This window comes from Meriones unguiculatus, chromosome 21, assembly GCF_030254825.1.
Source record: "Meriones unguiculatus strain TT.TT164.6M chromosome 21, Bangor_MerUng_6.1, whole genome shotgun sequence".
Classification (NCBI taxonomy): Eukaryota; Metazoa; Chordata; class Mammalia; order Rodentia; family Muridae; genus Meriones; species Meriones unguiculatus.
In genome coordinates, this window is record NC_083368.1 from 33,384,257 (window position 1) to 33,411,003 (window position 26,747).

Sequence of the window (26,747 nt, forward strand, 5' to 3'; positions counted from 1 at the left end):
TAGCACGCTTGGCCCATCCTGCTCGCTTATTGGACACAGAGGGGCGCGTCCGGCGGATGTTGTTCTGGCGCCGAGGACTACAGGCGGCAAGATGGCGTCCAGCGACTGGAAGCCGGGAGGCGTTTTCGACCACCACGTCCAGACGCCTGTGTGTGACTCGCGGGCCAAATACCGGGAGGGCCGACGCCCTCGCGCCGTCAAGGTAGAGCGACCTCGGTTTCTTCCCTCTCCTCGCAGGAGCACTAGCTTCCTGTGAGCACTGGCTCCCCATGGCCAGCCTACTTAAAGGCACGACAGGGATGCTGTCAGGTCCGTCTCGCAGTGGAGGGGGCGCGAGGAACCCGGGCCCACGTACCAAAGGTTATCACTGCTCTCGGTTCACCACTTCCTAGGCCGTCACTCCGCGGTTTTTAGTTCTGTGTCCTATGTGTTTACATTAGCGCTTGTCGCAGGACAAGCGCTGGAGGAGTGTTTCAGTGGCTGTTCCCAGTAACTTCTCCGGAGCCAGCGTTTGGAAAAGATGTTTTTGGTTCGTTTGTTTTGTTTTCCGAGACAGGGTTTCTCCGTCTCTTAAGTGGTGTAGCTAGAGCCTTTATGTGGAGCGTGTCATCTTTTAGGCAGAAAGAACGACGCTTTTGTGTGTATGTGGTGCAGACCATATTGAACAGAGTATTTCTTGTTTTCAAAGCTCCATTTTTTTTTAAAAAACTCAGAGTCAGAGTTGCCATAGGCTTCTTTGAGGAGTATATTTAACGACCACCCCTTCCTTTAGGTATATACAATCAATTTGGAATCTCGATACTTACTAATACAAGGAGTTCCTGCGGTAGGAGCCATGAAGGAATTAGTTGAGCGATTTGCTCTCTATGGTGCGATTGAACAGTATAACGCTCTTGATGAATATCCAGCTGAAGACTTTACAGAAGTTTATCTCATTAAATTTGTGAAATTACAAAGCGCAAGGTACGTACAAGTTAAACAGTACCCATATCCTGTTGCTCTTATTTTGGCCCTGGGCTTTTTCCAAACACATCCATATCATGAGAGCACTTATTTCTCCCAATCTTCCTGGGATTTGGGGGGAAGGGAGGTTGAGACAGGGTTTATCTGTGTAGCCTTGACTGTCCTAGAACCATCTCTGTAGACCAGGTTGGCCTCAAACTCAGAGATCCACTGCTTCTGCCTCTCAAGTGCTGGGATTAAAGAATACAGGGGTTTAAAGGTCTGTACCACTCCACCCCACCTTTCTGGTTTTGTTTTTTTATCCATTCAGACCTCACATATTCTAGTCAGTCACAACAGTGAGTTACATCTCCAGCTCTTCCTTCAAACTTTTAAAAGGCTAACTAGTTTTTGAACCTGTAGTTGCTATTCATATATTTTTCTGGTTAAAAAAAAAAAAAAGGCTTCAAATTCCCTGGAGATGGAGTTAGAAGGGGTTGTGAACCACCCAACAGGGGTTCTGGGATTGGAATCTGCTCTTTGCAAAAATCATTAAGTGCTTTTATCGTCAAACCATGTCATTAGCCCCTCAGACTTCTTTGTCCATCACAAAAGTACTTGATTCCAAAAGGCCATGGGTCTTTTTTCACCAATTGGCTAGCTCTTCATGGGTTAGTCGGGAAAGCATACTTTCTAGTGGTTTTTTTTGTCTCCACAGAACCCGATACTGTTGGCTCTGTAATCAGACATCTAAATTGAATCTTAGTTTTATAGATGAATGTGTAAATATGGCTCGGTTATGAATTTTCTGGTGCCTTGCTCTCATTTTGAGATGGCTATGAGATATGAATTTAAGTAAAACACTTGCGGTTTTTGTATGGAGTGATATCTCAGTAAGCACTCACTAATCATATCTGTGGATTCAGAAGTACTTGATTACTTACTAGAGTGCTTGCTTCCACATAGTTTCAATATTTTTTGAATGAATACAATTCTTTTTTTAATTAGCTATTTCTCTTTTATTTTTATGTGTGTGTGGTTTGGGTGTGTGAACTTATATGCCCTGTATGCAGGCAGGACCCTGCTGAGCAGAAGAGGACACTATCCCCTGGAACTGGAGTTACAGGAAGTTGTGATTGCCATGCTAGGGATTGAACCTGGGTTCTCTTAACCCCTTAGCTACCTCTCCAGCCCCAGAAGGAATAGAGTTGTTAATTTCTCAAAGCTTAGTTGTTATATAGTCAGTATTTTCTTTTGTTCTGTGTGTGTATCTAGGAGCACATGCCATCATGGCATGTGTCCAGGAAATATGGTTATCTCCCACCATGTGAATTCCAGAACTTAAAATCACATCATCAGTCTTGCTGGCAAGCGCCAGCCCAAAGTTAAATATTTTGATCACAAGTTCTATAACTCAGGCTAACCAGTATGATCCTGAGTTAGTTCAAAACAATTCTAGGTAAGTGTGTCTAGCTTAACTGAAAGTCTATTGACATTATTAGGAGAGGAAAAGGAAAGAATGCTTTCTTGGGGCTGAGAGATGGCTCAGTGGTTAAGATAGCTTGCTGCTTCTTCAGAGAACTGGACTTCACTTCACAAGGACCCTTATTGGGTGGCTCACAACCACTTGCAACTTCAGCCCCATGGGATCCATTTGCCTCTTCTGGTCTCTCTGGCCACCTGGCACCTGCACATACATGTACAGACACACGTAAATACAAATAATATAAGATAAACCCTTTTCTTAAAGAGTACGTTCTGGGTCAGTGTGGTCATCCAAAATCAAAGCATTTTACCCAACACACACACACACACTTTGATCCTTAAATCAATCTGTGCAATATCTGTTAATCTTTTATCTTAGGTAAGAAAAAATTTAAGAAGCCATGGCTGGAGAGATGGCTCAGTGATTAAGAACATGCACTGCCCCTTCACAGGACTTGAGTGAGTCCCAGAAACCAGGTCAAGTGTCTGTAACTCTAGCTGCAGGCTAGAGCCGCTGAACATACTTACACAAAATTAAAAATAATTAAAAAAAGAAACTCTTTCTGGCTGTATTGGCAGATGCTGTTAATCCTAGCATTTGAGAGGCGTAGGCCTTTGTGAGTTCAAGGCCAGCCTGAGCTACATAGTGAGTTCCAGGACAGGCAGTGCTACATTGTGAGACCGTGTCTCAGGTGGTGATGGAGTGGAGCCATGCACCTGGGGGCTGGAGATGACTGAGAAGCTACTGAACCTATTACTGTTCCAGGGGACTCAAGTTTGGAGTTTAGTTCTCAGCACCCATGCGAGGTGGCTCACAAGTGTCTGTAACCCCACTTTGAGGGGATCTTCACCTCTGGCCTCCTTGGGTAACCGTACTCATGTGCAGACACCCACATGCAGACACCCACACATAAGTAAAAATAATAGTTTTTTAAGCCGTGTGATTTCTGTATTTCTTGAGAGTTGTGTTTCTAGTGTACATTTCTCTTTAGGACAGCTAAGAAGAAGATGGATGAGCAGAGTTTCTTTGGTGGCTTACTGCATGTGTGCTATGCTCCAGAATTCGAGACAGTTGAAGAAACTAGGAAAAAACTACAAGAGAGAAAGGCTTATATTGCAAGAGTTACTAAAAACAAAGGTATGGAAAGTCTGTGTTAGCACCTTCTGTGTGTCAGATCCTGCTGGTGTGTGTGTTGCGGTCTGCGGTGACTTGAACCACAGGGTTCTGTGCGGCACTGTACAGTCTCAGCCAGGAGGGAAAGATGTTGACTGACTCGTGGAAGGTTTCCTCTGGGATGTGGGAGATGGGTGAACTTCAGTAAATGTCATCCAGAAGGGGCATAGAAAGGATGGCAAGGTGAGCCAGGCTACCTGCTTATACACTTAGAGAAATAAATTGCCACCATACATTTACGGAGCTGTAAGCCCTTCAGAGTTACCAAAGTTTTAGTGAGAGAGATTAGGAGAGTAGCCGGGAAGTAAATCATGAAGTGCTATGTTCCAGGCTAAGGGATCCAGTGTTTAACAAGAAGGCAGCAGGAAGCAGTTGTGGAATGCAGACTGGTTGGAAGTGCTGATCATCATCAGAAAGTTCTGACTTTTGATCAGCAGCTGGTTTAGTGGCCCGGCTGAGTTTCTCCTGACACAATATGAACTAAATGTGCAGCAATATGGAAATGCTCTAAGAGCACAGTTAGTGGAGAATATGAAAATGGGGTCTTACTCTCTAGTGAGTAGGGAGACAAGGAGGCTGCAGAGGAAACGAGACATTCTAGATAGATGAAAATGTAATAGATAAGTGGGGCAAAGGGACAAGGCTTGACACTGTCCCATTGGGTCCTTTCAACAAGCCTTACGACTATCCATGCATTCCCTGCGCTAGAAGTATAATTTTGGGAGTAGAGTTTAAGGTTTGTTGTTAGAATTACAAGATTCTGAGTGACCAAAACGATTAATGACCTGTTTCCCTTTCCCTCAACTTTTAAAAATATAACGTTAAAGATTATTACTTGACAAAGAAGAAACTGGCTCCAGAGCAAAAAGGAACAAGAGAGTCTGGACAAGATTTCCATCCACATATGACTGGATTATGTACAACAGCTTCAAACACTTCTCCCGCGAACTCGAGTCCTTATCTTCCTTATTCTTGTGAATTGCCTTTATGCTATTTTGCCTCCAAGAGTGCATGTTCACCTGAGGAGCATGTGGAAAGAGCATCGGACTCCTGTGATAGTGCTGGGCACCACAGTGAACTCCTGAAGCATCATGACTGCAATGCCTTTGCGCCAGGACTACAGATGAACACTTACAGAAACTCAGTACCTTGCTCTAGTGTGCAAGAGGCCGTCACTACCTCAGAGGCGGTTGGCAGATTCATGCCTAGGACAATGCAGCTGCAGGAGAGGAAGAGGCGACGAGACTGTGACCATGAGCTTGGAACTTTTGAAACAAACACGGGCTGTAATGAAGTCTTGATTGGCCCTAAGCTACCTGATATCCCCTCCGTGGATCTGCAGGACGACTCCTTAAATACAACAGCAGACTTAATTCGCAGTAAACTTAAAGAGGTAACGTCTTTATTCTCTAAGACTTGAAGTAATGTGATTGTAGGACCAACAACTAGATAGGACATTACGTGGAGGAACTAAAACATTGTGATTGTTTGTATTGATGTATTTTCCTGCCTCTGTCTTCTGAAACAACAGATTTGATCAATCAGACTATAATAGTGATTCTGGATGTTGTCTTTTCTGACTTCCTCATTTAAAGTTCCATTGGTAGCAGTAACATAAGCCAAAATGGACAGCTAGAATCAATTGTTTTTCTTAAATTCAAAGTTACTGCAGACTACATCAAAGTCAAAATGCTTTTATGATAGATATCTATAAAAGAAGGGGTGGTTCTGATTAATTATTTAATTTTGTTGGGGCAGATCCCGGGGACGTGTGTTAGACAGGTGCCCCATCACTGCCACACCCACAGCCCACGGAGTGAGATTTCTAAAGACTGAGTTCATTTTATGTGTGAGCTTCAAAGATCTGAGCTATTGTCTTTTCCCCCGTTGTTTACATTATCTTCCATTTTCTAGATGCTGTGGAGCGGAGGTGGGCCTTGTCAGCATAGTTGGCGGGCCATGAACATTTTCTTAGTTAACTACCCGGTTCAGAGACTCCTGTTCGCACCATTGCTCTTCTCTTTTGCAGTGTGATTAGAGAAGCCAGGGTGGCCCTCTTTCTTTTTACAGAGAGCTTTGTTTCCACCTCATTATTATTTGGTAAAGGCTGATGGATTGTTTAAAGTAGGAAAAGTGTATGCACATGGTTTTTATGTTTAACTCTGTCTGAGTTTTTCAGTGTGTGCCAGCACCATATATCCTTCAGGCGCAGTACAGACTCATCGCTGTCTCAGTCAGGACCGGCTGCATTTTTAAAGTGTAAAGTCTACACATAGAAATGAAAGAACAAAGAAGTACCTCATGTACTTTACCACAACTTCTAGTATTTTTCCATTTCAAGTCAAGATGGTCTTACACTGCTTTTGACTTACTATTAAGTTATTTTTGGTAATGGAATGATAGCAATGACTCCAGGGTCCATCCCAGCTGAGATCTCTGTAAAGCCAGCCTGGTCTACCTAGTAAGTTCCAGGTCAGCCAGGCCAGTCAAAGTTACACAGTGAAACCCTGTTCAAAGAGAAAACAAACAAATGAAAAACCCAGTAAAACCAGGATATTTGCCTGTATCCTCTTTGTTTTCTTCATTGTAGCTCTTGTCTCTGGAGTGAAGTGAAATCCCACTGTTGTTTCAATTTGCATTTGTTTAATTGAGATGAAATAGCATCCTAATATTTTCTTTTGCATTTCCGTGACAGCTAATGATGTTGAACACTTTCAAATATTTATTGGCCACATGTATTTCTTCCTTTGAGATCTGTTCAACTCATTAGCCTATTTATTCATTGGATGACTTGGTTTTTTTAGTCTATTACTTCTGCAGTTCTTTACAGATTCTCTATAGTAACTCCTCCTTTGTATAGTCGGGCCAGGATTCCCCATTCTGCAGGCTCTTTTCACTTTTCTGATTAGTCTGTTGCTGTGCGAAGCTCTTCACTTCCATGGGATCCCATTAGTCAGTCAGTTTGTTCAATTAAGGTCCATTTCAGACAGTCTTTGCCCTGAAGTGCTCTTCTTGTTTTTCTCTGGCAGTCTCAGAGCTTGTTACATTTGGTTCTCAATCCATTTTGAATTGGGGTGTGTGTGTAGCAAGAGATAGGGATCAGGTCTTCACTTTCCTGCATGTGGAAATCCAGTTTTTTAGCACCCTTCGTTGAAAAGGCTGTTTTTCCCCACATGTCACTGATAGCTTTGTCAAAAATTCTGTGATTGTGGCTGTGTGGGATTATTTCTGGGTCCTCTGTTCTATTCCACTGTTCTGCATTCTTGTTTTTATCCATACTAGGCTTCTTTTGTGTCTTAGGGTTTCTATTGCTGTGATGAAACACCTTGACAAAAAAGCAGGTTGGAGACAAAGGGTTTATTTGGCTTTCACGTCTATTTTGCTGTTTATTATTGAAGGAAGTCAGGACAGGAGCTCAAGCAGGGCAGGAACCTGGAGGCAGGAGCTGATGCAGAGGCCATAGAGGGGTGCTGCTTACTGGCTTGCTCCTCATGGCTTGCCCTCAGCCTGCTTTCTTATAGAACCCAGGTCCACCAGTCCAGGCAGGATGGTACCACCTGCAGTGGGCTGGGCCCCCTTCATTAAAACTAATTAAAAAACTAATTAAAAATGCCTTTCAGCTGGATCTCATGAAAGCATTTTCTCAATCAAGGTTCCCTCCGTTCAGATTGCTCTAGTTCGTATATCAAGTTGATAGAGTAGGCTGCACACTTTGGCTCTGTGGCTCTGTGATTTGAGATAAGATAGTGTGACATGTCTAGCCTTGTTCTTTACTGCTCAGGATTGCTCTAACTCTTCAAGAGCCTTTTGTACCTCCATATGAATTTTAGGGCATTTTTTTTTCTAGCTTTAAGAAAGATGTCTTTGATATTTTGATAGGGATTGTGTTTATTCTAGTGATCACTTTTGGAACTCCAGCCATCTTTACAATATTAATTCTGCCAGGGCCAGTGAGATGGTTCAGCAGGTAAAGGTACTTTCCACAAGCCTGACAACCTGAGTTCAGTCCGAAGGACTCACATGATAGGAGGAGAAAGCCAGTTCCCACAGGTTTGCCTCTGGCCTTCGTATACACGCTATGGCACGTTTATTCCCTCATGCACAATTAAGTGAATAAATGTAGTTTTAAAAATTAAACCTTTACCTAAAATATAGCTCGACAATTGTTAAGCTCTTTGGGTGGATGACACCTAAATGAACATCTGTACAAAGTCCCAATTTATTTCTAATATCAGAGATCAGACCTCTACTCTTGCCTGATGCGTCTAAAACAAAAAGGGGGAACTGTAGAGAGCTGCAGAATGCTATGCCTTAAAGATGGAGCTGGTTTCCGCCTTCCACCTTCCCGATGGTGAGTGCTCTCTGTCAGGAACAACTCCACATTTGGCTAAGGCCGAGGATCTGGCTTGCTTCCATGTATGTGGACCTATCTGCATTGCCCCCGTGGCATGCCTGGGTTGGCTACCCAGAGGCTATTTAAGCTGTGGGCTGGCTTTCCCCGGGGTCCGAGGATTGTTCAATGTTCCTGAATAAACTGCATTGAAAAAAAAAAAAAAAAAAAACAAGGTTATAAAATAAAAAAAAAAAAAAAAATTAAACCTTTAATTCCAGCACTTGGGAGGCAGAGGCAGGTGAATCTCTGTGAGTTCGAGGCCAGCCTGTCTGGTCTACAGAGCTACTTCTAGGGCAGCCAAGGCTACGCAAAGAAACCTTGTCTCAAAAAACTAAATTATTAGTTGTGCTAGGGGCTGGTGAGATGGCTCAGTGGGTAGAGGCCCTTGCTGCGAGCCTGGCAACCTGTGTTCTGTCTTGCTCCCACAGGTCGTCCTTCTCACTTCATGTGAGCCGTGCTGTGGGTGGGGTGAGGCTGAATAACAATTACAGATTGTTAAAATTCCTTCTGCCAGTCCATGAACATGAGCGGCCTTGTCAGTTAATAGTGGCTTTTCTTGCTATATATATGTTTGGCTATAAAGGTCTTTGACCTTCTGGTTAAATTTATTCCTGGGTTTGTTTTAAGTGTGTGGTATATGTGTGTATATGTTCATGTGTGTGTGCACATGGCTTCCTCTGGCACTTTGTACCTTATTTTTTGAGACAGCTCCCTGATTTGGCTAGACTGGCTGCCAGCAGGCTGCTGGGATCCTTTGGCATCTGTCTTCCTAGTGTGAGATTATAGATGCGTACTAGTGCACCTGGCCTTTTCGTGTGGGGGCTGGAGATCAGAACTCAGGTCTCTGTGTTTGCATGACAAGCACTTTACCAACTGAGCCGTCTCCAAACCCACTTGGTTTTGTTGCTGTTGATTGTAAATGGGATAGTTTTCCCGTTTTTTTTAAATTTCCTTGGCAAGTTTATTGCTTTATAGAAAAGCAACTGTTTTTTTGTTTGATTTCATCTTTTCATGAAAGTGCCTATCAGAGTTAAGAGTTTTCTGGTTGAATCTTTAGAGTCTTTTAAGTTTAGAGTTGTATAGGCTGTGAGTAGAAATAATATGACTGCCTTCCTCTTATTATTTTTTTTTTTGTCTTATTGCTCTGCTTTAGACTGACAATACTATTTTGAATAATAAGAGGGAAAAGAATGGACACCTTTGTCTCCTTTCCTGATATTAAAGGAAATGCTTTTTACCTCTAAGTATCTACTAAAGTAAACATATATTGCTGTTCGTGGGTCTGTGTGCTGTATTTATGATTTGCCTACATGGGACCTTCCTGGAAGTCTTGGAATAAAACTAACTTTGTCATGGTTGTATGAGCTTAATGTGTTCTTCAATTCAATTTGCAGTAATTTTATTGAGAATTTTTACTTACATGTTGATCTGAAGAATTGGGCTATAGTTTCCTTATTTGTTGTGTCCTGTATGACTTGTTATTAGAGTGATGCTGGCCTCACAGGATGAGTTGCTATTGTCCCTTCCTTATGCTTCTGCTTTTTAAACTAGTTTGAAGAGCGTTGGTGTTAGCTCTTCTTTAAGTGTTAGTGGAATTCAGCAGCAAATCCATTAGACTTTACTTTTCTGGGGATTTTTATTAGTGTTTCATTCTTGTTGCTTGTCAAAGATATATTTAAAATGTTTATATCTTCTTCTTGAGTTAATTTTAATCATATTGTTAACCCCATTTGTTGAATTACAAAATATTTATTTCCTGTCAGACAGGCTATCTCCCTAAAGTGGGGTTTGAAAGTCAGCATTGAACACAGAAAAAGTGAGGTCTGTACAGCTCAAGAAGGACAAGTCTAGGAGGGTTTCAGGGGTTGGGGGATTCCCAGAGGAATTCTGATTACATAGGAACTTGGCAGAACATTTCATCAGGGTGGAGGTCAGGGTAGAGGGTGTGTAACATGTCAAATTCCAGAAAATGGGTCAAGGCATGGTCAAACTTACAGAAAACAGGAATGAATTCATTTTGACCTTGTAACAAGATGGCTCCTAATCTTAAGATGGGTCAGGCTGGTCCATCAATATGTTCCTAGGGATTTATCCCTTTCTTCTTCTAGATTTTTCAGGTTTTAGAAATGTTTTCGAAGAGATCCCAAATGATTCTCTTGATTTTGCTGGAATCTGTTGTAACCTTTCTGCTTGTTTTGTTTTGTTTGTTTGTGTGAATGGTTGTTTTGGTATGTTTGTCCTTTCTCTCCCCATCTCTCCCTTCCCTCCCTTCTCATAGTTTGTTAATCTTAAATTTGAAAGGAACCAAGTCCTTATTTGGTTAGTTTTATTTGTTGTCCTCTTAGTCTACATTTTATTCACTTCTGTCCCAATTTTTACTGACTGTTGCTTTCTACTGCTTAGTGATTCTTTTTTTCTTTTTAAACTAGGTGATTTCATCTGTGCCTAAGCCTCCAGAGGACAAATTGGAAGACATGTGTACAAGTCAACCACGAAAACAAAGAAGAAGAATATAGCTTGCCAGCAGGGAGTAGTCTTGTCTTGTCTTTTTTCTTTTAAGTCAGGGTCTCCCTGGAGAGCCCTGGCTGGCCTGGAACTCACTATGTAGACCAGGCTGGCCATAAGACTCTGTCCCGTGAGTGCTAGGATTAAAGGTGTGTGCCACCACACCCAGATAAATTGGCATTTTCTGGTACAGATTCTTTTTTATGTTTATCCCATTTTAATTCTTTAGGATTCTTACTATTGCTATTTTAAAGGGTTTGTTGTTTTGTTTTGTTTTGTTTTAACTGCTTGCAGATGTTCCCATCTTTTTGGATCACACTCAGTTTGGCAGAAACTGTTCTTTTCACACCATATTAGTTCTTATGTTACAATATGTAAATTGATTGAAACATATAAAAATCTATAATGCAAATAAAGGCATTCAGGATCTGGCTTTAATTCAAATACTGAGCAATTTGTGTTCAAAAACTTGCAGGCATTTTGTTTTTGAATATCAGGGTTTCAAAATGAAGGCAGCTCTGTAAGGAAAAATGTCAATAAATGTTAGAACAAAGTTGATATGAGAAACATACACGATTTTAACTTCTAAGAATAACTCGCATGAACCACAGCCATCTAAACACTAATCCATTTTGGAAATTCCAGATTTCTATACTTGTCATCGTGTCTGTACTTCTCTCCCATCAATGGACCCTGTACTTTTGTTCATACCATTTCCATTTTCCTTTCTGGGAGAAATAAACCCAGAAGGCATGTGCTGTGTGCATGTCATTTCTCACCCTGAGGAGCCTCTGTCAGTGGTTGTATGTGGCCATGTTGAACAAGGCTTACTTCAGTTGCCAGGGTGGCTTTTCAGTGCTGATGATGCCTCAGGAACCTGCCAGCCAGGGGTTCTGCGTGCATGAGAGGTGATGACGCCGACTGCTGTGCTGAAATCTCGGGTCAAAGCCATTTAATGGCCTGTGACACACGGAGCTTGGAAAGAGCAAATGCTACCTGGACCAGGCTGCGCAGCTATGGAGTGCTGTGTGTGTCTATCTCAGGACGCTCTTAAATGCGGTGATAATGGTGGGAGGCAGAATAGGAATTTTTTTAGTGGTAACTGAATTGCATTTTTACAAGTTGAAATCGTTTTGAGAGATTGAATTATACTGCTAAAAAATGGTTACAAAGATACTTTTCTTGTGGAGATCCAAGAACTTCTCTTATCGCCCTCATGGGAGGAGCTTTTACATGGGTTCTCTGTTCATGAGTGTCCTCCGTGTGTGTGTGTGTGTGTGTGTGTGTGTGTGTGTGAGAGAGAGAGAGAGAGAGAGAGCGCACACTTGTGTTACTGTCAGTGCCAGAGGTGATCCTTGGTATCGTTCCCTCCCAGACATTCACTGTTTTTGAGACAGGGTCTCTTAGTGCGACCTGGCACTTGTCAGTTGGGCTAAGCTGGCTAGCCAGGAAGCCCCAAGATCCTCCTACCTCTCTGCCTTCTGGGTGCTGGATTACAAGCACATTCCGCCATGCCCAGCTTTTACATGAGTGTTGGGAACTGAAGTCGGGTTCTCTGCTTCCTGGGAAGCCCTTTAGTAACTGAGCTCTCTCCCACACCCTTAGTCTCTTAAAATTAAGCCTTTTATACACTGGTTGATAGCAGTTGGGCTGGAAGATGTTCTAGCACTTAATCTACTTGCTCAGTCTCCTCTCGGTGTTCTGTCGTGTAAGCAACATAATATATTCTGGTTTGGGTTTGGGAAAGTGTGTCTCCATACTTACAGAAGATAGGGATTGTGTGTGCCCAAAGAGGGAACAAATTTAATCAGAGTCTGTTAGCTAGAATTACTGAAATAGTCAGTGATGTCATCTTTAGCCCCAAACTGGAAAGGGGCTAATGGCTTTATGACTGTCTTCAATTTGGCAGTGGGCTGAAGCTATGAAGGTGAGAGTCTATCATGTATTATTTTCTAATTAAAATGTTTTCTTAATTGGGCCAGCAATTAAGGGGAAAAAATGGCTCCGTGCATAAAGGCACTTGCTTTAAAACCTACTTGGCTGGGTGCAGTGGCACATGCCTGCAACCCCAGCACTCAGGGAGGCAGAGGTAGGCAGATCTCTATGAGTTTGAGATCAGTCTACAAAGTGAGTCCAGGTCAGCCAAGGCTACACCAAGAAACTCTGTCTCGAAAAACCACACTTCCCTGGGGTCCACATGGCCAGAGAGAACAAGACTCCTACAGATTGTCTTCTGACCTCCACACAAGCATTATGGCATGTCCTAGGTTACTAGTATTGTGATAAAACACCATGATCAAAAGCAAGTTGAGTAGGAAAAATTTTATTTGGCTTATGCTTGCTTCCACATTTACAGTCCATCACTGAAGAAAGTCAAAACAGGAGCTCAAGCAGGGGAGGCAGGAGCTGATGCAGAGGCCATGGAGGAGTGCTGCTTATTGGCTTGCTCATCATGGCTTGCTCAGCCTGCTTTCTTATAGAACCCAGGTCCACAAGCCCAGCAATGCCACCACTTAAAATGGGCTGGGCCCTCCCCACATTAATCACTAATTTTAAAAATGCCTTACAGCTGGATCTTTTGGAAGGCTTTTCTCAGCTGAGGCTCCCTCTCAGATGACTCTGTGTTATGTTGACATAAAACTAGCCAGCCCATGGAATGTGCACCACACACAGAGAGACAGACAATATTCTATAATTTTAACGAAAAATTTCCTCCACCCACTTTAAGCTTTTAGTATATGTAACTCTACCTTTGTATCTGGTAAACATGGTCCGAACACCTCCAACAGAAGTTGGTCTTTTTTCACTGCTCTTTCAAAGTCTGCAAAGGAGATCTTGTCATCATTGTCGTAATCCTAGAGAGAAAGGTGATTTTGTGATAAATGATAAGTCTCTTTAATTTTGCCACAAAAAACTAGCTATCTAAGACTGCTGAGGAAAATCATAAGTTCGCTTTCCTGAAGATATTATTTATACAAATCTATGGGTATTTATTACTAGATGTCACTGATTTATTATTCTAACCAGAGCCACCTTAGCCATACACAATACAGCCCTATTAATGACACGTCCTGGAATTGAGGAATACTGCAAAACAATCGGGGAACCATAGTAACATTCTTCCCTTTTTTGCAACTAATTAAGTCTCAGACTTTTTGAGCATAATTTTATTTTTCAAAAGCAGCTTATCAGGCAGGAAGGATAGCTGTTAAGCGTGAGGCAGTTGGAGTGGCTGTCCAGGCTGGACTACAGTCACAGAATGGAGGCTGCAGGCTCTTGCTGGAATGTGGGTATATGGGGTATTGAATATTGGCTGAGATCTGTAAGTAGGGGTGTGGGGAGCAATCACGTGAATTACAGTGGAAGCCAGGGGTGCGAGCCAGTGCAGTGTTCTAGACAAGGCTTCTGAGCAGAGTCAGGGACTCTATGTGAAGTTCAGGTGCTCTGAACTGCTGCTTCAGACTGGATTGGAAAAGATGACCTTGAGTTTTTCATTTTGGGACATAAATTCAGAACCTAATCTAGAGAAAAGTATGAGTGGCCATCAAAATAAGGAATAAGGTGTATTCCGTAAACATTTCCTTCTGGGAAAGGAATCTGGGAACATCTTGGCATCTGCACTCAGCCTGAACAGTGACTACTATGTCTAAAAGAGCACATTCTGCAGGCGTTAGACACTGATCTTTCTACTCTCTGGGTCTCATCTTTCTTCCCCAATTCTGTCTCTGTCTCTCTGTCTGTCTCTCTGTCTTTTACAGAGACGAGGGAGGAGAGAGAGGAGAGGGGTGCTGGTCTTGAACTTGCAATCCTTTAGACATCTAAGTGCTGGAATTGCAGGCATGTACCACCATGCCTAGCTGTTTCTTCCCTGAGTATCTGAGTAATGCCAGTGATGTCGGGCTGCCCAGGGTTCACAAAACCTCACTCAAAACAGTTCAGGGTTCATTTAAGAAAAGAGCGGACATCACCATTCCTGTAATTAGGAGCCACTACTCTAAGGTTTATTGCAGGGTGAGTTTCTGTGCTTCTGTTTTTCTCATCTGCAGCATGGAAATAATAGTTCTGATGATCAAATGAATGAATAGAGGGCAGTCATTGTGCAGCCCATAGCCTTATGTCCTGCTTACCATCTTCTTCAGGGTTAGATCTATCAACTCCTTTATTCCTTCCTCATTCTCTTCAGAAGACTGCTGGGAGAGACTGTTCTTCAGCATGTCAAAAATTTTTTCCCGGGAAATATAACCATCTCCAGTTAAATTATAAACTTCGAAACAGACTTTAAAGAATTGAACAAAATACTATTAGTTATTTCAGCACACGGTAATAAAGGATTAATATACGATTATCAATCTGATCCCCTATATGGTAGAGTTTTATAATAACGTGCTTCTTCTTAATTTCCTTCCACAGGATTAAATACCCCCTGGGAGATTAAAGAACAACTCACAGCTCCTGCATTTGGGGTTTGAAACTGTTATCAAACTGCAAATAAAGGAAGTCGATTTTTTTTAACCTTCTGTTTGTATGCTTACGTGTGTGTTTACATACATACGTGTGGTGTGTTTGTATTCTCTGCATATTGACTATAAAAATGAAGCACATGTGGCTGGAGAGATGGCTCAGAGATTAAGAGAACTTAACTGCTCTTCCAGGGGTTCTGAGTTCAAGTCTCAGCAACCACATGGTAGTTCACAGCCATCTAGAATGAGATCTGGTGCCCTCTTCTGGCGTGCAGGTGTACATGCAGACAGAACATTGCATACATAATTAACAAATAAAAATGAAGCACATACTTTACTGAATCCTTGGAAAAAAGCTCCCTGCCCCCATACATTTAAGTAATGAATGATGTCATGTTCTTGGGGTCTGCCCTTCTGGAGACTGACCTCCATGCCTTCCATCTCAGGTGGCCTAGCGCGTGTTCTGGGAATGCAGCCATGCATATAGCTTTCCTGGAGTTTATTAATAGCCTAGTTAAATGTTTTTGCAAGAACCAGGAATAAACTCAAGTGTCAGATGAGTTGAGTATCTCTGTTAAGTTTCTCTAGTTCACAGCATGACATACAAGTTGAAGAACAAGCCTCCTGTAGATAATAGTGTTCCCCCAGAACTCCTAAAGTGCCTAAGAAGCATTTTCAAAAGTAGGACTGGACAAGAACAGCTTCCTCAGTGTGATGCGTTTTCATCCTGTGCCCCTATTCCCTGCCACAACTATGTTAGTGATTAGTGTCCCCACAAGTACTGACGTCCATGACACGCCGTCCTCAGTGAGACTTGTGTAGGTACCCTGTAAGGTTGGAGGAGGTGGAGTAGAGTAGGAGATGGGTTAAAGTCCTTGCTTTAAGATGGGTGAGGCACTGGGTTCGATGCCCAGCCCTGCGATCCCAAACACTGTTGAGTGGAACTATACTTTTTACCTCATGAAATATCAAAAGGGAGGAAAACTACCGAAGTGCACACAATTATTAAGTGTCAGAGAAGCCTGGTTGTTCAAAATGCTGTTATAACAAGGTTGATGTGTCTTCAGCTTAGAAATATTTTATTAGAAAATGTATGAGTGTGTGCCATGTTTGCATAGGTGCCTACAGAAGCCAGAAAGGGCATTGAATCCCCCGGAGCTAGACAGATTACAGGCAGTTGTGAGGCTCGTGGTGTGGGTGCTGGGAATCAGGCTTCGCTCTGGGAGAGCAGCGAGCACTGCTCTTCCCTGTCTTCTCCAGGCCTCTCCTTTTTCAGTGTCACAAATCCAGAGTCAAGTGAAGGCTGACTGTTTTGAACACCCACCCTAATGGCAGCTGAGCATTACAGGCTCAGTAAATGAAATGGTCACAAGGGTCTCCAATTCATCTTTTTTGGCAGGGTTTCTCTGTGTAGCCTTGGCTGTCCTGGACTCACTTTTTGTAGAGCAGGCTGGTCAAGAACTCACAGAGATCCACCTGCCTCTGCCTCCCAGAGTGCTGGGATTACAGGCGAGTGCCACGGAGCCTGGCCCCAATTCATCGTTTGTGTTTTGTTTTTTACATTTACGTGTGCATGGCGTGTACTTATGTGTGTAAGCTCATGGAGGTCAGCGAACAACTTTCAGGAACCGGTTTTCTCCCGGCGAGGTGGGTTCTGGGCATCTTACTCAGGCTGTCAGCCTTGGTGACAAGCGCTCTTACCTGACGAACCACCTTGCCGGCCCTTTGTTTCTGTTTGAGATGTCATAAGGCATTTTTGCAAGGTTGTTTTAGAGAACACTGACGTCATAGTTTTAAACAGATAAGCATTCACTCGGGAACAAACATTCCTGGAAAGAAGCTACATCTACAAAGGCCAATTAATATGAGAACTTGAGTAATTTGGGGGCTGTCTTGGGTCTAGATCGTACTTACAAATGACCTTGGCCTGTCTTTAACCCCTTTAAGTGGACATTTATTTTCCACCTCTACGTGACTTAACATCCTCATGATGTTAACCCTGTGGAACTGTCCCCACCAGGCCAGAAGCTGAGAATCCATCAGACAACACTCAAGGCCTATAACAGGTCTGTAACATGCTCTGACCACACATCTAGCATCACTACCAATGTTACTTCAAAGGTGTTTTTGTTTTATGACTTTGTTGGTTTGTTATTACAGAAGCTTCACAAAATTGTTCATCCATCAGAATGTGAAATTTGGGTGAATCAGAATCGGTTCTTCCTGGTTTGTGGTTACTCTTAAGCTCCAGAATAAACTCTCTCTTGTCCCTTTGGGGGTGATGGCTCTGTCACTGTGTCAGCATACTCAACACAGACTTGACTGGTATGTCACCCCTTCTTACATTTTATCTTCTCTTCAAAAGTCCCTCGGAGAAACACTGATAAGCCTTTCACCCACTCTTGTATACTTACATAGTTGTCACCGTCTTTGTCAAATACGAAGAACACTGAAAAAGACAAAGACCCTGTAAGTGTGTTGTAATCTCACTCGTTTTCTAATGCCCACCCCGTGTTTCCATAGAACTTTTCTCCCCATTGGGGATGGGTAGTGTTTTCTTTGAAAGATTCTAAATTATTAGAAATGTGTTTTTTTCCCCTGAAATTTTAAATCAGAAGAGTCATTCCACATGATGAGTAATAATGATCCTCATTTGTGAGGTTTTATACAGTTGTTAGGGCCAAGAAAATCCATGGAGCTAATTAATGACATAATTTTAATTTTCAAAAAAGATGGTGAAAAATCTGTTGCAGGATTTCTACAATATCTCAAAGTAAATCACTAATGTTAAGCATTATTTGAAGTTTTTCTGTGTGTGTTTTAAGTTTCATGAGTGAGTGTGTGTCTGTGCGCACACCCACACATGTGGCCCTTACATGAAGGTCAAAGGACAGGCTTGTGGAATTGGTTCTCTCCCACGTTAGGTTGGTTCTGGGATCACAGCTCAGGTTGCCAGACTTGAGCAAGTATGTTTTCCTGCCAGCCCAATTTTTAAAGTTACCAATGAAACTTTATGATCTTAGAGAAGAACTTCAAATGTCATTTGTCCACTGGAGATGAGGGATATGGCACACATACAAACAATAAATACAGAAGAACTTAAAATAATGTTCAACATTAGTAATTTACTTTGAGATACTGTGGAAATTCTACAACATTTTCAGCACTTTTTACTTTTGAGAATTAAATTTTACCATTAATTATCTTCGTGGATCAGGTATAGCGATGATTTCACAGGCATGCATGTGGCAAATCTTACCAAAATGTGATCTACCATAGAACTTAACTGCCTACACTAATCATTTTCCTGTTTTAGAAATCCGACTTTCAGTATTTCTAGTATAAGGAGTTATCTTTTTTGTACTACCACATTTCTTTTATTTTTTAAAGAATTTTTATTTTATATATATAAGTGCTCAATCTATAAGCCACTTGCATGCTAGAAGAGGGCATCAGATCCCACTGTAGATGGTTGGGAGCCACCACGTGGTTGCTGGGAATTGAACTTACAACCTCTAGAACAGCAGATAGTGGTCTTAACCACTGAGCCATCTCTCCAGCCCACTAACACATTTCTATGAAGGAAAAAAAAAAAAGACCAATTAAGGATTTACATTTGGTGGCATGTACTTTTATGATTCACATCTGTGGCTATTTATCCTTAAAAATTACCGCAAGATTCTTTAGTTCAGTGATGATTATTTCTCAAAACTTCCCTGACAGGAGCCACAAAATTCTGAGTGGGTTTGTATGAAAAAAAAAACCATCATCAGAATCATCCCGGGTTCTGCTCACAGCACCGCCATAACTTCTTTCTAGTTTGGCATCAAAAGAAAAGTCCAGTCTTGTGAAGAGGACATCAGGCTGATTCAGCTCTCGGGTGGTACGTTTTTGGTTTGTTGCGACTTCTTACCCCTGTTCATCAACATGTCATCAGTCATTCCAAATATGTTGTATAGGATCCCTCGAAATGTGTTTCGGTCCAGCTGGGCATTAGCAATCTTTCCACCCTGTTTTTCCACCAAGCTATCGAAGAGTTGGATGAGACACTCAACTTCACTTTTCTTGACTGTAAAATGAGAAGACGGATGAGCTGTAGACTTAACCACTGAGACTCGTGCAGCTATTTAGTTCTTAGGACACCAGATGGCCGGGTGTGAGTTCTTACCGAGTGGTTTGTAACTGGTTTACCAGCTCTGCAAACTAGAAATCTAGAATATTCACACATGGCTCACTCCAGACTTAGATGGTGACGCTCAGACACGCATAGGTGCCTGTGGTGCCATCAGGAACCAGACATTCCATCTGGGGGGTGGGGTGGGGAGACTAGACTTGAAGCATCTGGGCTGTGTTCATCTATCTTGGTTTTGTGCATAGCTATAAGGGTGTCTTCCCGGCCTGCGTATCTGTACCACGTGTGTGCAGTGCCTTTAAGAAAGGGCATCGGCTCCTCGGGGACTAGTCGCAGACGGTTGAGAGCCGCCAGGTGACTGGAGTCGGCCTCCTCTGCCAGAGCAGCAAGGGCTCCTAAACACAGAGACATCTGTCTAGCCCCCACTTGTTATCAGAAACAGGTAGGCCTTAGCAGCTCCTCAGTGCCCTCTCTAGGAATAGCTGAGGACTGTGCTGGGTGATCTCCGAGTCTTCGGTCTCTTGAATGTGTCATTCTGTGACCCCACAGCTACTTGAGAGACCTGAAATAAGGAGTGAGAGCTGGTTGCCATTTTTATCTTTTCTTTCTCCTTGAGCCTTTCCTCCTGTTTGTGGAGGCAGGTGAGGGGAAGAACTATTTCAGTACTATCTTTGGAATGACTTTAGGTTGCCCACACGAAAGCAGTGAGTGTATGCCAAAGACTCAAGTGGACATGTGGGGTTCTGTGTGGTTTGAAGACCGTACTTCCTAGGATAGCGACTGTTAATCTAAAGAATAAGCAATTTCACAGGTGCCTAATAACACTTATTTTGTAGACCAAATTAAAATCTCATGCTCCTTAATATAATTTCATGCTATACCGGTGCGGCCCTGAAATACAGGATGCAATGGCTATTTCTGTTTGTTGTGTAAGTCTTTTAAGGGAAGCCCATGAACCAGGGAGCTGATAAAGACAGCACTCCTGCCCTCCAGGCTGCTGCAGACTTGTCAAGGGAAGCCTAAGGAGTTGTGGAATGGCTCAGGGGTTGAACACTTGCCTAGCAAGTTTGATCTCCAAATCCTCTCAAAAGAAACGTGAAGAGTTAAATAAACTATTGCGGTCAGGTGTGGTGGTGCATGCCTGTAATCCCAGCTCTCAGGGAGGCAGAGGTAGATGAATCTCTGTGAGTTCGAGGCCAACCTGGTTTACAAAGTAAGTCCAGGACAGCCAAGGCTACACAGAGGAATCCTGTCTCAAAACAACCAAAGTAAATAAGTAAAATAAATAAATATGTAAATAAACAAATACATACATAATTATCGTAAATCACAAACCAAAGGGAGAGATAATCAGCTAGAGAAGGTGCTGAAACATTAAGAAATACCCAAAGTGAAGGTGCCACTGGAGCCGAGTGTCAAAGGAGCAAGCAACTTTATCTAGAAGGCAGCTTGAAGGCTTAGAGGTTCTGAGTTCTGTGAGCAGCAAATGGGCCCAAGCAAGATGGCAGATCATACAGACAATACAAATCTTAGCAACGATCCTGGCTGATAACCAGGGCTTGGATTTAAGGACAACCACTTTCATAACATATTCTTGAAATGATTTTTGAGTGGAAAATCAGAGATTTGTTACATGATCATAATAATCTAACATGCACACACTTTTGAGACAAGGTCTCATCATGTAGTCCACGCTGGCCTGAAATTTTTGATCTACTGCCTCAGTCTCCCAAGTCCTAGTTTTACAGGCATGGTCTATTGCCTTCAGCTGTGATTTTAATTTTCACTAGAAAAGTAAGGTCTAAATAGCCTCCCTTTAACACTAGTGAGATTTGCCTGGTGTGGAGGTGCAGACCTTTCATCCCAGCACTAGGAAGGGAGAGGCAGGTGGATTTCTGTGAGTTCGAGGCCAGCCTGGCCTATAGAGTGAGTTCCAGGACAGCCAGGGGTACACAAGCACACCCTGGCTCAGAAAAAGAAAATACAGTGATTGTTTCAGCTAACAGAATACAGTAAAAATGAGGCTCTGTGACAGAAAGATAATTTCAATTGTCAACTGTCAAGGTGCCATTTCCTCTGACTTGAACCATTCCCTCCTGGCGGTAGACTCATTCAAACCAAGGAAGTAAGTGAAATGGAGAAAGTTCAGGAAGTTTGAGGAAGCACCTGAAATTTGTGTTTTTAAACTCTTCCCCAAGGTTTTCTCAGTGGTGACAAGTGCTTTAGAAGGGACTCTCTTACTGAGCTGCCTGTAAGGATGCAACTTTTCTGTTTCCCCGTGTCCTTTTCTCCCACTTTCGTGTCTTTTCTCTGTGTGTGCCCCGTGAATTTAATTAGGGTTGCTCGCATGAACATGCGTGGGAGGCTGTCTACCCAGAGAAGCATGGGTAACCTACCGATGGCGATACCACTCAAGAAAGTGGTACCCCTTCCTCCCAGCCGTTAACTGTCAGCAGTCCCTCAGGGGGCAGGGCTCATGAGCCTTTTCCTTTTTAGTGATGAAACGCTGACAGGGTTCTGTCTTGTGTAGGTAACCACAGCTCCAGTGACCTCATTAGTGGAAGAACAATGTTAAGAAAGGCATCATTTGTAACACATCTTCCTCATCCTCTAGCTCTTTGTCTCTTATGTAATGTTTCTTGAGCCTAACGAGGTGATGCAGATGACCCATTTAAGGCTGACGGCTTTACTGCAATTATTTCACAACTTTGACTACATTAACTGCTGCCTATTGTAATAGCTCTTTTGATGAAAACCAGGAGCAGCACTAATTCTATGCAAACATTAGATATTTACAGTGTTTTAACCATGTCCACTTAGTAAAATGATAGCAGTGGATTCCCCTTTCAGTACTATGATCTCCCTCAATCAGGTGTACAATACCATGATGCATCTCAGCCTCTAGGGCAGGCCTTGACTGCAATCCGGAAATGGTTACCTCCCAAACATCTATGCCATTCCTACACCACTGGACACATCTTAGGTTTTGGCTGTTATTGTAGCTCTTAGTGTTCACAGCTAGGTAAGACTGGTGAAAGCTTTCCTTCCCCAGAAGCTTGCTATAGCACCTTCCGGCCCTGTGAAGGCTAGCCAGCAGGAAGGAAATGTCCAGCTGTTCTGGCTTGATTTCTCTAAGTACTGTGACCAAAGTTCTGGTGGGAGCCGAAAGCAATGGCAATAGCGTGTCTCAGGGCCTCTCTAACCAACTGAGAGGAAGTATACCATACCCTGCACTGGGTTTTGTTTTTGTTGTTTGTTAAGTAGCAAGGCTTCTGGGAGGAGCAGTGGAGGATGTAGGTTTCTTCACTCACTGCCCATACCAGGGTGGACTTTTTGGTGATTTGAGTCATCCATGTAAGATCCTTCACCCACACCCCTAAATACACTCGCTTGTTCATCAAGGTAGAATTGCTTATGTTGTAGAAACCAAGACATACTACATAGGTGTCTCGCCACGAATAATTACACATCAACTTGGCAGATTCTAGAATCACCTAGGAGGCAAATGAATTTCTGGATTGGGTTACCTGACCTGCGAAACCCACCCTAAATGTGAGTACTGCTCGACTCCACCACGGAGGTCCTAACCTAACTAAAAAGAGAGAATTGAGCAACAGCTTTTATCTGCTTCCCAACTGTAGATGCAATGTGACCACTGCTTGCACCGTAACGTCTCCATCACAGTGGACTGTACCCTCAAACTGTGAGCCAAGGCAAACACTTCCATTCATGCTTTTTGTTGGGTATTTATCACAAGAAAATTACTACAGTGACTTTAGAGGTTGGGCCATATAAGGGATGCAGCTGTCCCAAGGGAAGAAACCCAGACGGCCCCTTCTGGTGTGGGTGTGCGACATTCGTGAATAGGTTAGGTTTGTTTTGTAAGCTTTAAATAAGTTAATATTTGATCAATTTGGACATTAGAATTTTTTTCAGATTTACATAAGAGGTGCAAGGATAGTACAAAGTTCTCTTCCTATATCCTTTTCATGCAGTTTCTAATGTCAACTCTTATGTAACTTTCAGGTTCTCCACGGCTTTCGCAGTCTAGCAGTTTAGGACTGATTTTGTAAAATGTTTCTCAACTATGATCACGTGTCTTGGGGAGTAATGCCACAGGGATGGAGTGCTGCTGCAAAGTTTTGTCACTATAAAGCTGCCTGTGTGGTCCAGTTTGTGTGGCTTCCCTTGCTGTAGGTTGAAATCCCCCTGCTGCTTGACAGTATTGGAAGGGGGCAGGTCTGAAGTGATTATGTCTGGTACTCCTATTTAAAAAAAAAAAAAAAAGATGCCAGTAACCTAACAGCTAGAAAGTGGGACTAGAACTGTTCAATTTGGTCGCCATAATGCTATCAAACTGGAGACACACCGACCCCCTCAAAAGTGGCTAGTGGAATTTGAAATGTAATCATTTTTACAATGGTCACACACAGCTAGAGCCTACCCTCCTGGACAAACAAACTCTAGAAAGTAGTGCAGTATCAAATAATTCACACTAAGTGTAGAAAAAAAGCATTCTAGATTGACTTGGGGAAAAAAGGGCAACAGTTGTGCCGTTTTGTGAGGTTTCCTTTGTGAGGTCACTAGCTTTCTGAGGGTGTAAGAGTCACTTAGTAGCGTCTGTTGACCACAAGAGAACCTTAGTCATGATGTCATAAACTCTAAGGATTCCTTCTAACGTTCTAAACTAGTGGTTCTCAACCTGTGGGTCATGACCCCTTCAGCAAGCCTCTGTCTTCAAAAATATCTACGATTCATAGCAACATTAGTTATGAAGCAGCAACAAAAGCAATTTTATGGTTGGGGGTCACCATAACATGAACTGTATTACAAAGTGCCACAGCATTAGGAAAGCTGAAAAACACTGCTTTAACCAAAGCCCAGGAAAGTTCTTGTCTAGAACGTTGTACACGAAGAAAAAGAATAAAAATCTATGTTCTCTTAAGAATCCTAGGGGAAGCCAAATTATTCCATGCCTGCTACTTGGGAGCAAGTAGAAGCTACCAGAGCTGTCCATGGTGATCTGCAGGGCAGATGTGAGAATGATAATCCTTGTGGAAAAGCTCTGAATACCACCACCACACACTCATGTGTGACTTCAGATGACCGACTCTCTCTAAGGCTTGGTTCTGTCTGTGATTATCTTCCACCTCAGGGATTTGTCTGTAAGCCAGTGTAAAATAGGCAGCTGGCTAGAGCAGGATCCCAGCACAGGGACTGTATCCATCACTGTCTGTATCTACAAAAGGGACCCTTCAAGGCACAGCCATGGTCTGCGTATCGTGAGCACAGCTGAAGAATTAACATCAAAACTTATGACAAAAAGGAGGGGTGCAGGGGGAATGCAGCAATTCATTCCTTTGTTTCAAACAGTAGTATCTCTGGAAAAGACTATATACAAGACATGGTACTGATCATTTATTACAAATTTCTATCTGCGTAAATGCTTTCAAGTAACAAATTATGGCATTAAACTTACATGTGTGGCAGGCACTGCTAAACTAATTTCATTAGTGTGAATAATTTAATTTTTAAACGCCTACAGAATTTTCCTTTTCAGCATTATGATAGGCTCCATTTTAAAAAAGCAGGAATTTGACAAGGTGAGAAGCCTTGGTTGGTGAAGTACTTGCAGAGTGGGAGTTTGGATCTCTAGCATCCATGTAAAGAGCCAGGGGTAGCAGTTAATGTATCCAGCACTGGAGAGGCAGAGACAAAAGGATCTCTGTAATCAACTACAAACTGGGGAGCTCCAGTTTCAGCTAAGACCACCTTAAAAGACCAGTCCTACAGAAACAAAAGCGCCAATCAACCTCTGCCCAGCCCCTACTACACCACCTCACGTGGGTGCCAGGTGCACACATACAAACAAGCAACACTCAGTATGCACTGTACTCATTGCTGGCTTCATCTATAAAACCTTAAGGGTTACCCAAGAATTAAATAGCAGGGTGGCAAAAGAGGCCCAGAGAAAGAGCTTGAGGGACTCAAGGTATTTTATAACTGAACTCTTTCCACAACAGGTTCCAGGAATCAAGTGCACGGCATCAGGCTGGCATGCCAATGCTTTTACCTGCTGAGCCACCTCACTAGCGATGTGAAATCATCTTACACGTTTCAACTAGTCCCCTAAAGTAGAGCAACAGGCAACTGAGTTTTATGCTAGAAACCACAGAGAACTGGTCAAAGTAAGTATGTGTAATTTAAAAATTCTTGTCAACATAATGAAATCTACGCTTGGATGGCAGATAGTTCTTTGGCATTTAGGACAGACATTCTCCCCACGTGGACAAACGTGACAGGATGGCTTGAATGTTTCTTGGTTCAAGTTTAACGGTTCACTTGCTCATCTTTTAACTTTTCATTATTATTCCGTGCATGGTATAGCAGTTAAGGGCTGAACTCGGGTTATCAGGCTTGTGTGACAGGTGCTTTATTTCCTGACCATCTCTTCAGCCCCTTACCACCACTCCCCCACCCCTTTTTTGAGGCAGGGCCTCATCTGTCTACACTGTAGCTCAAACTATAGATCAGGCTGGCCTCAAATTCAGAGACGCACCTGCTTCTGCCTCCTTCCTGGGTGCTGGGATTCAAGGTGTGTGCCACCATGCACAGCTCGTATTTCTGAATGTCCAAAGATACTAGAAAAGGACTCTTAGTGTGTGGCTACAGAGCACCTGCTCATGTCCACTATCCCAACTAATCAGCCACGTCCACTATCCCAACTAGTCAGCCACTATCCCATCAGCCACGTCTGTCTCCCCGAATCACGGAGCTAGAGCTGCCCAGTACTTACAGCTATGGGCAATTTTACTGACGGAGTCCACGAGTTTCTTCATCTTCCTTTGCTCCATCCAAGAGGCTTCAGGGCACTGCTCTCCCAAACAGCCCACTTCCAAGCTTCTGCCTCAAGCTGGCACTACCTCTATAGCTCCAAAACAAAAGGTGGCCACGGCAACTTCCCAGCAACCAGACAGAATGTTCTCAAGCAGTTGGGAAGATAAACAGGCAGACGCTGCCACTCAGTACATACGCAGGAGAGCTGGTAAGGCTGTGTGTATCCAAAACCTGCAGCCACTTCAATGTTTACCTTATCTCTGAGGCCAAGTATCATGTAAAATGTATTTCATACTATTTCACTTATAGTTCTCCTCAGTGCAAATTAAACACTGCTCTCCATATTTGAACATAAAATCACAAAACCCTTGTTTAGATTGCAGTAATTTTCCAAGCTATCAATAGGTCCTTTGAAGGCTGACTCCTACTCTCAAGTCACCAAGCACATCTTCTCATGAGATCCACACAGCCTCACAGACAGGAGCGTCTCAAATGCAAAATCCATTTTCTTGCTTTCAATTTTGACCCAATGGTGTGTAGGAAAACATGGTGACTGTGCTGTGCTGGCTAAAATGTCCACTCTCCCACTTCATCTCTGCTGTGAGACCTTGCAGGAACAGAACCTAGTTTCTAGTCTGTGTTGATCTTCACAGAGGTGAGGCAATACTAAAACCATGCCTACAGTTTAGGACACTTATTCTTTTTTGGGAGTGGTGGTTTTGCTCCACCCGATCTCATGATCTACCCAGAGGGTATGATGCGCACATACCCTCAGTCCCTCCAAGTTTTCAGTAAAATATGAAGCAACTTCTAAAACAA

The 26,747-nt window shown here is 42.8% G+C and overlaps 2 protein-coding genes across 3 annotated transcripts; one reads left to right on the top strand and one right to left on the bottom strand.

Annotated features, from left to right (window-relative positions):
* The first annotated feature begins 50 nt into the window (after positions 1-50).
* On the top strand, positions 51-15,011 carry Rbm48 (RNA binding motif protein 48). The gene is made up of 5 exons (XM_060374243.1): positions 51-202; positions 773-963; positions 3,420-3,565; positions 4,429-4,994; positions 10,424-15,011. Exons 1-5 carry the CDS (start codon positions 92-94, stop codon positions 10,508-10,510), a joined length of 1,101 nt encoding a protein of 366 aa, XP_060230226.1. The 5' UTR covers positions 51-91; the 3' UTR covers positions 10,511-15,011.
* LOC110558381 (calaxin-like) lies at positions 4,990-26,090 on the bottom strand. 2 transcript variants are annotated; one of them, XM_060374244.1, is made up of 6 exons: positions 25,888-26,090; positions 18,873-19,028; positions 17,304-17,408; positions 14,627-14,775; positions 13,250-13,354; positions 4,990-8,135 (listed from the first exon to the last, which is right to left on the bottom strand). In XM_060374244.1, the coding sequence occupies exons 1-6, from the start codon at positions 25,943-25,945 to the stop codon at positions 8,118-8,120; spliced, it is 591 nt and encodes a 196-aa protein (XP_060230227.1). In that variant the 5' UTR covers positions 25,946-26,090; the 3' UTR covers positions 4,990-8,117. The 2 variants fall into 2 exon arrangements, with proteins under 2 accessions (XP_060230227.1, XP_021508908.1); XM_021653233.2 differs by lacking the exon at positions 4,990-8,135 and adding an exon at positions 10,914-11,017 and having other exon boundaries at positions 25,888-26,084.
* Between the last annotated feature and the right edge of the window lie 657 nt (positions 26,091-26,747).

What these genes read in the sequence shown, in the direction of transcription:
- Rbm48 (XM_060374243.1), top strand. Translation starts at nt 92, where the DNA reads ATGGCGTCCAGCGACTGGAAGCCGGGAGGCGTTTTCGACCACCACGTC. An exon ending in AAGAGTTACTAAAAACAAAG is followed by an intron (nt 3,566 to 4,428) that starts GTATGGAAAGTC and finishes ATAACGTTAAAG; the next exon opens with ATTATTACTTGACAAAGAAG. An exon ending in TTCGCAGTAAACTTAAAGAG is followed by an intron (nt 4,995 to 10,423) that starts GTAACGTCTTTA and finishes TTTTTAAACTAG; the next exon opens with GTGATTTCATCTGTGCCTAA.
- LOC110558381 (XM_021653233.2), bottom strand. Translation starts at nt 25,945, where the DNA reads ATGGAGCAAAGGAAGATGAAGAAACTCGTGGACTCCGTCAGTAAAATT. An exon ending in CAGTAAAATTGCCCATAGCT is followed by an intron (nt 19,029 to 25,887) that starts GTAAGTACTGGG and finishes CTCATTTTACAG; the next exon opens with TCAAGAAAAGTGAAGTTGAG. An exon ending in TGACATGTTGATGAACAGGG is followed by an intron (nt 17,409 to 18,872) that starts GTAAGAAGTCGC and finishes TGTCTTTTTCAG; the next exon opens with TGTTCTTCGTATTTGACAAA.